A 13,702-nucleotide genomic window follows, 5' to 3' on the forward strand; every position below is an offset into this window, starting at 1 on the left:
ATAGAGCACTGAGTAGCAGCGAACACAACAGTATTGATGCAGTAGCATACAAGTGGATGCGTGTCAAGAGGCATTGCTTTTGATCTGTTCTTTGCTACAAAGGATGATAGGGAATTGTTCTCCCAAAAGCACTTTGTACAGGAAATCAGGATGTGGCCGTAACAGATATTAATCCCCCAGGAGAAAGTGAAGGCGGAATTCAAGTACAGTAAATTGCAGTGGCTGGACAGTATTCATTTGAGGTATCTGATAGCTACAGTAGGTGTCTGGAGATCGTAACACAACTTACGTCCATCCCTGTGCAAAGCCCTAATTTCTACTCAAGCTCTGACTTATGGGTCTTGAAGAGGTTTCTGGAAAAGAAAGCAGGTGCTCTCAGGCTTCTAGAGCTATTTAGCAAACATGCAGGCATGGCATGGCATGGCTGTACTTAGATTTGTACCTTATTTTAGGTTCATTAAGTGCTAAGTAAATATTCTTGTGAACTAAAATTCAGCTGATATTTAAGCTCACTGAAAATGCTTTATTCCACCTGTAGTCATAATAACTTTATCAACTGAAAAGCAATTTTTTCTGTTAAATGACCCATCAACTTTTGCCACATTGTCAAGCCACTCTGCAGTGCTCTCCTTTTTGAAAAAAAGTATAGGGACTGTATTGCAATCAATCCTGAGCGATCCTGCAACTTTTGCTTTCATATTGCCTCTCTGCAGTCTCTAATGACTTTCATATTATCATCATCATGCTCTCAGGAAGTTGAAATGTCAGGGCTAATTAATTAAGATGGTTTGTCTTCTCTTATTAATCCCTTAAGTACTGAGAACCCATTCCCCTTTAATCAGAAGCAGCTGTGACCAACATCGCACCAGAGACGGAAAAACAACATTTTACTCCCAGGCACTTCCTACAACTACCTTTGTGAAACAATAATGAAAGTAACTGTTGCTGGGATTCCAGTAATAACGTTAAAATGTGTCACCACAATTTCACTTCCCGAAACTCCATCCAAATGATTTGTGAATGTATCTGTGACAGCCGATCATGCACAATGTTGCTGATGAAATCGCTGCTTTCCGCATGTGAGATACTTTCTGAGTCTTTACTTGACTCTACCTAGACGCCAGAAATTACTGAAGAACCGAGCCCTTGCCTTTTAACTGTATCAGTATTGCTACTCTTTCTTTTTTTTTTTTTTTTTTTATGGAAGTGCCTCTTTTGTTAGATCTTTGTTTTGCTTTCTAATGCATATATCAAAGAAAGTAGCCTATTTTCCATAAGGCGATTATAATTCAGTTGTACTTATTTCCTAAAGGGAAATAGTATAGGAAAAAAAATTAAGTATTTAGTATTCACATACCAGTTCAACACATTAATTTTTTTGAATTTAAATACATTGGGCTTGTTTATAAAATGACCATTTAAAAAAATAGTCCTAGCTAAACTATGTTCATATTACTGAAATAGTTTTGATCATTGAATTGACCTGTTCTAAGCTTGCTATTTACTGCCAATATCCATCATGGACTAGAACCTGTAGAAACGTGCTGTGGGTAGTGACTAGCACCTTTCTTTATGTTAACCAAGGTCTAGAGGTTCACCAGCTCCGCAGCTGGAGCATTTTTTACATGCCTGACTTCCCAAGCACTGGGCTACAACTGATTTTCTGAATCCTCTTCTAGATGCCCAAATTAATTTTTCAAGCTTTGGACAACTTCTTCAAAGTGGGTTCACCTCCTGGGGTAGGAGTACGCAAGCTCCTGTGCGCATGAGTTACGGCTGAAGAGATATTGGGTCAACTCCACGTGAAGTTTATTCCATACGGTTTAAGAGCGAGACAAACAGCCCTTTGCTAATGAGAGCAGGACAGAGCTTGAAATGAATCTCTAAGACATTTCTTGATACAGCCGATTGACACCTTTTAGTTCAGTCTCCCTGACAAACGTGGGGGGTTTATCCTGCTCACTGTCCCTGTCTTCCAGCTCAGGGGGCTGAGTACCCTGAGGATAACTGCTCTGATATTAAAGACTGAGGCAAAGAAGGCGTTGAGTACCTCAGCCTTATCCTTGTCCTCAGTGGCAATGTTCCCCCCCCACATCCAATAAAGGATGGAGATTCTCCTTGGCTCTCCTTTTGTCATTAACATATTTGTAAAAACATTTTTTGTTGTCTCTCACGACAGTGGCCAGATTGCGTTCTAGCTGGGCTTTTGCCCACAATTCTTGAAAAATTCACAAAATTCTTGAAAAAAATTATAAAAATTATAAAAAATACATTTTGATTAAGTACCTTTTTTTCCCCCCACAGGCATTCTGGTTAGTAAAAAGAACTATTTGCCAGTACAGTCCACATCTGCGCATAGTAGAAGTTATGACCAATGGAACATGATGTTATGATTTAAAAGCATATGTTGTTTTATGTTTGATTTACTAGTCACACCTTGAAATGAGCTACCAATGGGTTTATAGCCCGTCTCTGCCCACGCACATAAACACTCCTCCTTTAAATCTGAATTATTACGGGATGCTTTTCCTTACCTTCTGCAACAGCCATGGAAAGGCATGCCTCATTCAATACAGAAAAGCAGGCGACAGTCTATTCTGACTTCTGTTGTCTCCGTAACAACTCTATTTGAAACAATAGGAACAGAGGTAAACAGACTTTGTAAGTTGTGTTTATCAAGTAAACTTACTAGCTGTTCATTTTATCCATTCATCAGGAATTTTAAAATTTCCAGTTCGTTATTTTTGGGTAATAAAATGTATTGTTTCCAGTAGACTAACACAGTTATTTATCATTATTTGCTGTGTTATTGCTGTACTATCCTTAGCACGTGTGATGCTTTGCAGGCATAAAGATGACTTGGTTCTTGTCCCCAGCAGACAACAGTTTATGGTCCTGAGGCTGGGATACACAACGGGTATGCAGAGCTCTGCTCCTGTAGAGCCTCCCTGATTTTTAAGACAAATTCTGTTCAAGAGATGCAATCTCTCCAGGCATTGAATATTGCTTGAATTTACAACAATACATTAGAAATTATTCTGCTGGAGAGGGAAGAAGAAGAAAGGAAACTACTATTTTTATTTCAGCCACTCTGCTTTTCTGGTTATTCACTTGCTAAACTGTATGAGCTCTATTCCACCAGCTTGGGTTTCCTCTTCAAAGGAGCCTGAAAACCAGCAGAAGTTAGAGAAAATTACATCAGGACAAGGACATGGCTCCCTGTGTCTCCTCTTAAATAAAATAATTCCCATTTCCTCTCTCACCTTCCCAGTAGCCAAGAGGCAACCTCAGAGCTATCGCCCTGTCAATGTCCTTGAGACATTGAACCAACGATGCACTTGCTTCTTATGTATAAAAGATCTTTTGTTTGTAATCCAGGAAGGAGGACAGGTTTTTTGCATATTTTCAGCATGGTCAAACGAGTTAAGTGATTTTTTTAGTCCTAACCACTAAAAATCATGTAGCGGCATCCTTCCTCTGACTGGCATGTTTTATCCACAGGGATCATTTTATCTGGAATGGGAGTAAAACGTCACTTCTTACACAGAGCTTGAACTGCTGCTGGGAGCAGGGAAGCCTTCACCCACCCACCTGCGAGTCTCTCACCATCGCGTTACTTACACGGCTTGATCATCAACTACTTGGAACAGCTTTTGTAAAACCTGCAAAAACATACAGAATTGTTTTATTTACAATATCTGGCTACGTTGTAATCCAAAAGGAAGGTAAGCATTTCAAACATATGATTCTCACTCGTAGCCATGTTCCCGTAACAGCACTTGTTAATATTTGTCTCCATCATTACAACATTTCCACTCTTTTGGAAGTTGACCCTCCTTTAAGCAGGTGGCTGGATCAGATGACCTGCAGAGGTCTTAACCTAAATAAGTCTATATTCCTATAATTTATCCTATTGAAATATTCTGCAAGTATTCTTCTTTTAATTAAAAGAAACAGGACATCAGAAAACTCAGATAAGTTTACACCTTTACACCAAGCAGTTGCTGGAGTTATGAGGATACATATTTCTCCTTTGGTATGCATTTTATTGCGTAGAGAATGTTTCCTATTTTTCTAATATATTCAGTCATCTCGTTGTCTACTGTATTTTGCTCCTGGTGTAATCTGTTCAGTTGCTAGTATTTGACAGTCAGCTACTAAAACTGTGGTATAATTTTAAATATGCATTTATGTTTTAGTTGCTGAATCACAGCTGTACCCCAGTAGACTCACCACTGATGTTACCTATCATTTTGGCTTATTAAACCAGTGGTTTTAAAAGCTGTTCCAACTAACACTTGTGCATAAGTTAAAACAGCTGCAGGAAGACTTCCTATTTTCTATCTATGAAGATTTTCATAACATTAAATCAGATTCAGATGATAAACTACATCGACTCCAACAGAAGCCAATGTGTTCTCTTTTGCATATGTGTGGCATAAAAATATTGTACATCTATTAACACAAATTAGTAAGTATGTCTCACCTCAGTGCGACATTTTTAATAAAGTAAACCTGACCGAACCACAAGACATATGGATGCAATATTAAACACTGGATTTAAATTCACAGAAGCAGGAACGCTGATGATGCAGGTCAAACTTCCAATCGTTTAACTGCACATTTTGATATTGCACAAGCATTTGATGAGGGAATAAATGGGTTGTATAACTCAGATGCAGACTGATTCAAGGATGCTTTGTGAGGGTAAATTTTAGAAATAAAATGGAATGACACAAGCCAGCAAAACCCAGACTCTGACACCTCTGACTGCTTGAGAGTTTACGCCAAACTTCTATTATTGTATGTAGCAGAGTTTTGTGCAATTCAATAAATGGAATAGTATCTATTTTCTGTTATGTTTAGTTAAAATATACTATTTGTTGCATAACAAATTTCAAGAATTGTCAAAGCACAGAAGGACGGCTACCATCTACATGTCTCCACATATCACAGACAGGACTGCTACAAGTACCTTTTATAAAGGCTTCCCAATGCCTCCCATTATGAGACTGTGCTTTACTGTACCTGCAGCTACCCATTTTTGAGGTCTGAACTGAATTTCCTACATCAAGTGTCATTTGTACCTCACCTATTGCTGTGTGGAAAGGTTAATCCAGAACAGCTCACTCACCCCATGGATAAGACCACGGAAAAGCATAGACTTCAGTGTAATACAGCTACCTAAAGAAGAAAAAGTTAAGGTTGGAAAGGCAACATTAAATTTAAATATTTGGCCAAGAAAAATTGAAGTCATTATTACAATTGTAGAGTCAAGCAGTCAGGTTGGGAAATGCCAGAATTAGAGGCAAAAAAGGTGCAAAAGAGTGTGTGTACTATTTCACATGGACTCTCACCACAATGATGGTAGCCAACAGCAACAGAACACAGTTTCAAAATCTCCCACTGAAAAGCACTAAGATACAGGCTTCTAAGAAACTTATGGAAATGAAACTGGGAATATCCTCCACCAAATAAGTCTCTACAAACTTCAGGCTAGTCAGACACTTAATACTAAATTTACAATGGCAAGAGTCAAAGTAGAAATAAAGCAAATACCCATGCCCAGAAAACAAAAATAAAACCCATAGAAGTTTTGGGTTTTTATTTATTTTCTTTTATTTAGAAGTAAAATAAAATGTGACATTTCCATCTAGAAGCCACTGACGTATGCTGTGGTAAATTCAAACACAGAGAGGTGGTTTTAGCTTTCAGATTCCTCCCTAATTCAGCTTCTTCCTCGTGCACTGGAGCCTTGTACAAGCTCTGACACGCCTGAGGACACATCTGTTTAAGGCAGCCGCTGGAGTTCAAGCTTCTCAGCAGATGGTGCTTCAAAGACGTCATCTTCAACACTTTCTTCTATTGGCTTCATTTTTGCCGAAGTTCTCAGGTAGGGAGACGTCCGGCCCGGGCCTGCCACAGTTACAAAGAAATTACCAATTAATTTAACAACACATACCCGCTACATAGACCTATTTGTGACAAAGTGTACACAATCTGATGGTCCTGTCCTATCTCCCTCGTGAGAGGATTTTATAAGTGGAGGTCTCTTTGTGGTTTGGCCACAGGCATCAGGAAATCCTAGATGTGGGACAGCCACGCAGTGCAAACCCTGACTGCGTGAGGTGCCCAACGCTCTGTCCCTAGCCATCGTTTTCCCACCGTTACGCTCACCCGCTAATTCTTCTCCACAAACGACGATGCGAATGACTGCCCTAGGTATAAAAGGTGTGTACATTTGCACACTTGCCTCAGCTGTGAAAAAATTCCTCTGTGTACTGGGCAAACTTCAGGTGGGTACATGATCACAGCCGTAACAGCCTTAAAAGCACAATAATGTAAAACTTATGGAAAATATAATACCCCCATGAACAACCATAGAGAAAACAAGATTAAAAGGTGAACTTTTGACTGACAGTGATTTCATTGCTCCAAGACAGTTTCTTAGAAAAGCAGCAACTCATAGAGCTTGCCAGAGCGGAGCGCACACCACAGCCATTCCTGGTAAGACATTAAATGGAGTTTTTGTGCAAGTTACCACTGCAAACTACCTCTATTGTAGTTAAATTTTCAGCATGAGGGTTAAACCAGAGAGCTCCTTTGACATCAGCCAAACAGGCTTATTTCTCATTGTCCACTCTGAAATTGCATCTGCACTTGGACATTTTTTTTCTCTCAGTACCCTCTCCCAGAGTTAAACCATCACAATGGTAGAAGGTTGTAAACAGCTACCATATGCCGACCAAAAAGAGTAGGGAAATCTTTGAAATACCATTTTAGAAGAAAAGAGCAAGAGATAGTGGTCCTGTCTGACAGATCGTCTGTATACAAGCTAAAAATTCAAATTTGCTTGAAAAAAATACTGACAGCCCTAACATACTCTTATTGCAGGGCTAGTCTTACTACTTTAAAAAAAGTTTATCAGATATGCAGTAAAGTGCTTTGCTAAGGAAGCTTATTTATGAAGGAAGACTCCTTTGTGCTGCATATGTTACACACAGAGAACAAAATACAGCTACGGGCAAGACCAGCAGGTTATGGTATTACTGCATTTTTAAGTCACGTTCACACAAACAGTTTGGAATTAGCTTTTTAGAACTTTTTATGTTAAAAATATATTAGTATTTTCTTTTAACATTCAAAAAGTACCATGATAAAGGGTTATTCGCACACATTTTTCAATACTGGAATTGTTAAGCATTTCTTTCTTATTACTAGTTTATTACCATTTTTAGACTAGTTCTCTTTTGTTTAAAAGTGCTTAGTTCTCTCCAGAAATCAGAATTAAGAAGCCATAAGTCTGTTGAACAGGATCCAATATTGAGTCTAATACTGTCAAGTTGTTTGGTTCAAAGACATGCCCTTATTTTCTCCAAATACAAAAAAACTTGTCTACTGATGCCTCTACCCAGTGTTGGACAGATGTTCAAGAGACTGAGTCAGACCTTGAACCCAGGCCTTCCATACACTACTCTGTTGCCCTCTCTCGAGGGCCTAAGCCCAAATACCTATCAAAATAGCATTCCCCATGAAATCCAATCCTGCTTTTAACCACAAGCTGGGTATAACATAGGGAGCATACATAATGAGATAACACCAATAAAAAGCATTACCAAAACAAAACCTTTCTACATTCCTGCTTAGCTTAGAAGTTTGCAAGTAGATTTCATAGACCAGCAAATCTGAGTGATCTAAACCAAGCAGCATAGAAAAAGAAACTGTATCACTAATAAGTATATGAATGACTATCAAGCAATAGAATTACTGAACAGAAACTAATACCGAAATATTTTTTAAAGGACTGAAAGTTAGGTGAAGCTACCCTTGTAATCAGGTTGAACTATTTCTGCTTAACTCAAATTTTGGAAAAAGAGATGCATCAATTTAATTTACTAATAAATTACATACAGATGGATCATGGATGTCAAGCACAAGTACCACGTGAAAAAACAAATCCCACTTTAATACCTTTTTGAGGATTCTTGCTGAGTTAATGTGATGTTATCAACAGAAAACATCATGCTGCAAACGACTCACTCCGTAAGAATTATAGAACTCTTGTTGGTTATTTCCTTAATATAAAAGCAAACAGTTAGTTGGGTTTCTTAGTTAATTAAATTCAAAACACAATTTTGTTAGTAATCGTAGTTTGGGACCTACTAATTAGTATTTTTCACTCTTTCACTACTAAGCGCTTTGAAAAAAGCTTTGTATCAATTTCTTGAGAAAATGAGTCAAAGCTGATTGTTTGTAGCACAGATAAAAGCATAATTTAAACAGTTTGGATTATACAAAAAAAAAATGCTCAATTTTTCAAGAACATGGAAATTAGGAGAATAAAACTTATTTGTATTGTAGTAGTCAAATATCATATTTGTAATGGGAAGCTTTTGTCCACACAACAATCGATCACCTAGCAATGACAAGACAGTATTCCTGCAGAGCTCCTGTACAGATAAGTTTCTCTTATTAATGTCTTATTCCAATTTAAAAAAAAAAAAAAAAGTTTGTAATTTCCGTATGTTCCTCACTAAGTCTCTTGGTTTTGGGTTTTTGGTTTGGCTTGGTTTTTGATAGACAAATGTATGACTGCAGAAGGAGGATCCAGGGGAACAGCACTGGGACAGTATGCCTCAGCATGTACCTCGTACTGAATCTTAAAAAACAGGCCAAAAAAAAGACTGACTGCTGCACTGAGACCTCCCAGGAGAAGGTTTTTGAAAACACAGCAGTGGGAAGGCAAATGGCAGATTTTTTGTTCGGTTTTCCCTGTGACCTGAGAGAAAGTACATACATGGCCACAATCCACATTGAATACAAATCTTTAAGCAGAGCTCACCTTGGTAGCAAACCCCTCATTGGCAATGACAGTACCCAGGAATAACTAACAAGCTATTTTGGCAAAAGGAAAGATTGAAGCGTTACAGTTTAGTGAGATATATAACCTTTCATCAAGAATTTTTATCACCCTATTATAGAAGTCAGAAATTTTGCATCAATCAAAACGCAAAGGAGAAATAAAGGACGGTATTTCCCGAGGCGTATGACACACTGCTGTATGGGTAACCCCCCCACCTCCCCAAAAGTAAGGCAAGTCTTGGACTCAGGAGGCCGCTGCCGCACCTACTGTTGCCAATGGGGTGGTGGCAGTGGCAGCAACAACTACACCAACCCCTGTTGGACTGAGCAATTTTGGAACATAGAAGACATTTAAACCCCTCTTTTGGGGAAAGTACACAACATACACCAGAAAATATGGTACACAAACCAAGGAAAAGTACAACAGCAGAAAGTGTATTTATCAAGTATGTGCTAAGCATGGATGCATCTTAGGGATTAATGTAATTACAGTTGAACATGTCATGCATTTAGATTACTTTCCCCCAAAGCTGAAATACTGGTGTAAGTGTTTTGCTTCTAAGCCTGAAAGAGAATTTTAATTCCAGCTAATTGCACAAACACATTTTTACAATTTCTTTCAGGCTTCTGAGTGTGCAAATTTGTCCAAGGGTGCTCTATGCAAAGGAGCGGCTTCAATTTCATGGAGCTTTGCTGTGGAACAGGTGAAAAGCCAGTCGAGAGCTTATGGGTAAAGATCAGAGAACAGACCAACACGGAAGACTTCGTGGCAGGTATCTGCTACAGGCTGCCCGATCAAGATGAGCAAGTAGATGGAAGCCTTCTTTAGACAACTGGATGAAGCCTCACGATCGCAGGCCTTGGTACTCGTGGGGAACTTTAACCACCCCAGTATCTGGTAGAAAGTCAACAGGGCTGGGACCAAGCAGTCCAGGAGATTTCTGGAGAGCGTAGCAGACAATTTCTTCATACAAGTGATCGATGAGCCGACTAGGGGAGGGGTTCTGCTGGACCTGTCACTGACGAACAAGGAAGAACTCATCAGTGAGCTGAAGGCTGATGGTAACCTTGGCTGCAGTGTCCAGGAGCTGGTGAAGTTTAAGATACTGAGAAGTGTGCAAGACAAATAGTAGAGTTACAACCCTGGACCTGAGGACAGGGGACTGTGGCTTGCTTAGGGATCTACTTGGCAGGAAACCGTGGGACATGGACTGCAAGGGCAAAGGGACCTGAGGACAGATGGTTGGTCTTCAAGGACACCTTCCTCAAAACACAAGGACAGTCCATTCCAGTGTACAGGAAGTTGAGCAAGCGTGGTAGAAGGCTGGCATAGATGAACAGGAAAGTCCTGACAGAGCTCAAACACACACACACGAAGTGGAAGCAGGGATGAGCTGCTTGAGGGGAATACAGAAACATGGCCCAAGCATGCAGGGGTGGAATTAGGAAAGCCAAAGCTCAGCTGGACCTGGATCTAGTGAAGGGCAACAAGAAGGGCTTCTACAAATACATTGGCAACAAAAGGAAGACCAGGAAAACTGTGAGGCCATGGCTCAGTGGGACATGGGACCTAGGGACATGGAAAAGGCTGAGATATTCAATAGCTTTTTTGCTTCAGTTTTAACTTTACAGGTTTGTCTTGAGGCCTCCCAGGTCTCTGAGTCTAGTGGTAGAGACTGGGAGGGGGATGCTTGACTTACAGGAAAGGCAGACTGTGTTGGTGACCACTGAAGTCAACAGGGCAAACACCAGACTGTGGAATCACATGGGCTGCATCCAAGGGTGCTGAGGGTTGGCTGATGCAACTGCAAGACCCCTTTCTATCATCTTGAAAAGGTCATGGCCGTTAGGTGAGAGGAAAAAAAGGCCAATGTCATGGCCATTTTCAAGAAGGGCAAGGAGAAGCATCCAGCGAACTATTGGCCTATCAGCCTAACCTCAGTCCCCAGGAGGATTATGGAGCCTGTCTTCCTGGAAGCCATGTCCAAGCACATGAAGGACAGGAAGGTGACTGGGAACAGCCAACATGGATTTACCATGGGCAGATTGTGCCTGACCAGTCTGACCACCTTCTGTGGTGAGATGATGGGCTCTACGGATGAAGGGAGTATAGTGGATGTTATTTACCTGGACTAGCATTACTGTAGCACGGCCCTCCACAGCCTGCCATAGAATCCTTCTAGCCAAATGGGTGAGAAATGGACTGGATACATGGACTACAGCTTGGGTGAAAAATTCACTGGACTGCTGAGTTCACAGGGTGGCGAACAGCAGTACAAAACCCAGCTGGCAGTTGGTTACCAGCAGGGTCCCTGGAGGGCCAATACCAAGGGCTATAATGTTCAATATATTAATGACCTGGATGATGGGATGGAGTGCACTCCCAAGTTCATAGACAACAGCCAAGTAGTGAGGGAAACTGTTGATAGGCCAGAGGGTAGGGCAGCTAGTCAGAACGGGCCTTCAGAGGCTGGAGAAAAGAACTGACAGAAACCACATGAAGTTCAACAAAGGCAAATTCCTGTACCTGGGACACAAGAAACCTACACAGCAGTACAGGCTGGGCATCAACTGGTTGGAAAGCAGCTTTGCAGAAACAGACCTGGGGGTACTGGTGGACACAAAATGGAATATGAGTCAGCAGAGTGCCCCTGCAGTGAAGAAGGCCATCCATATATTGGGCCATATTAGCAGCACGTATTGGGCTATAAAAGCAAGAGTATAGCCAGCAGGTCAATGAAAGAGATTAACCCCCTCTATTTGGCACTTGTGAGACAGGATCTGGATTGCTGTGTCCAGTTTTGGGCTTCCCCATACAAGAAAGACATGGACATACTGGAGCGAGTGCAGTGGAGAGCAACCAAGATGGTCAGGGACTGGAGCACATGACGTACATGGAGAGGCTGCAAGAACTGGGTGTGTTCAGCCTTATGAACAGAAGGTTCTCAGGGGATCTTACTGTTGTCTTCGGCTACCTAATGGAAGGGTATAAAGAAGACAGAGCCAGACTCTTCCTGGAGGCATGCACTAAAGAACAAAGGACACCAGTCATGAGTTACAATAAGGGAAACCTTTTTCACTGTGAGGGTAGTAAGGCCCTGGAACAGGTTGCCCAGAGAGGCTGTGAAATCTTCCACCTTGGAAATATTCAAAGCTTGACTGGACATGGCCCTGAGTAACCTGCTCTATCTGACCCTGCTTTGAACATGGGGTTGGACTAGACGATCTTCAGAGGTTCCTTCCAACTTCAACTGTTCTGTGATTCTAAATGTCCTTTTAGGGAACAGAGGAGAAATAAAGAAAGTAACGCTGGAATTTTCATCAAACTACCTCCTAGCTGTCACCCTCAATGTTCTAGTAGGGTGAAACACTGGCAGGGCTTTTGCTCCCATCTATCTGGGCATGCAGACTATAGCAATGTTAAGGAGTGAAAAAAGATAGGCCTTCCAAATCTGAAGGAGTTCCTGGATGAGAACTGTGAGGAACACAATGGAGAACAGATAATTAAATGGGAAAGTGCAAATACTGTAAATCAGTCTCTCTTTTTAGCAGAGAGTTTAACCATAATAAATAACTGGCTGTGATTTTTTTCCTCATATATTTGAATTCTAATTACTAAAGAATAATATTTCCCAAATCAAAATAAATAATCCTATATGATCTGTTAAACTAACAGCTTACGCCAAATGAGAAAATTGAGCATATTCTGTGTTTTTTTGTTCAAAAGCTGCTTTCAGGGTTCAGGCTACTGTTAAAGTTGAGATTCAGGAAAATTCAAGGTAAAAAATAACAATAGCCTAGAAAGAATAATTTAGAAGGTTTCTGTAAAGGAATAAATTCCAAGAGCAGAAGCAAAAAGGTCAGATATGGTTTCTTCCCTCATTTCATCTGTTCTCTACTACCCCTGTCACACAAAGCACAGAGCAGGAGAGCCTGACAGGATATTTGGAGATTTTCCAGGTGGATCAAACTATTGGTTGTACACCACATTTCTCCAGACCTTGCCAATACAAACTATCTCAGGAGGAAATGCAGAGCACCAAGTTCCCGAGGGAAAAAATTTTGTTTGAGTTTTTAATTTCTACAAGCACCAGTCACAGAGCGAAGGAGATACTGCTACCATGTGACAGGCATTGTACATTCACAGTTTTGCCCCATTGCTATAAACACTCCATATTATGCCTACACATTTACATTACGCCAAAAATTATTACAATACATGCTGGTTTTTTTGCCAGTATCTACATGAGGTAGCTTCAATTAGCATACAAAGCCATATGCACCTTAAGAATTCCCTACTGTTGGGTCCCTCCACTTAGCTGATGTACAGCAGCATCCAAAAAGCTACAGTCTGCTCCCACTGAAGACAACAGGAGTTCTACAATAATCTCTAATGATCAACCAAGCTGTGTTCAGAACTGGCATGAACTATTTTGAGCACTCACGAAGAGAGGATGCAGAGGAAGTCCCACGAAGAAACATCTGCAAGCCGTCCTCACTGTCACTGGAACTGGCCATACTGTTTCTCATCTGCATCACAGAGAGCTGTGAGCAAAGGCTAGGCTGTCGATCAATCTTTTTTGAAGCCTAAAAAAAAAAAATTATTATTTTAAAAAAGGTATCAAGTAAATTAAAATAAAAATGGAAGTTTTCTCTGTAGTAGATGCGCTGGTCTCAGCTATGACTATTCATGAATCAAGAAGCTTGTTAGAGCAGAAGATTCTATGCAGTGTAAATTGATTTAAATGAAAATAGAAGATGCCAGTAATATATCTGAATTGGAACACTGACAAGCATGAAATCTCAGGATAGTTATTAAATTTTAATTCTGTTTTGCACT

General features: G+C 40.4%; 1 protein-coding gene across 2 annotated transcripts in view; it reads right to left on the reverse strand.

Annotated features, from left to right (window-relative positions):
- Positions 1-5,605: 5,605 nt before the first annotated feature.
- Positions 5,606-13,702, reverse strand: part of POPDC1 (popeye domain cAMP effector 1) — a 33,221-nt gene continuing 25,124 nt past the window's right edge. Inside the window, exons 8-10 of one of the 2 annotated variants that reach the window (XM_075145578.1) lie at positions 13,308-13,449; positions 7,972-8,075; positions 5,788-5,916 (exon numbers count right to left, since the gene is read on the reverse strand). In XM_075145578.1, coding sequence (XP_075001679.1) covers positions 8,008-8,075; positions 13,308-13,449 — 210 coding nt within the window. In that variant the 3' untranslated portion in view covers positions 5,788-5,916; positions 7,972-8,007. Of the gene's footprint in view, positions 5,917-7,971; positions 8,076-13,307; positions 13,450-13,702 lie in introns of both variants that reach the window. The other variant, XM_075145577.1, reaches the window with a different exon arrangement.

This window comes from Calonectris borealis, chromosome 3 (genome assembly GCF_964195595.1).
Source record: "Calonectris borealis chromosome 3, bCalBor7.hap1.2, whole genome shotgun sequence".
Taxonomy (NCBI): domain Eukaryota; kingdom Metazoa; phylum Chordata; class Aves; order Procellariiformes; family Procellariidae; genus Calonectris; species Calonectris borealis.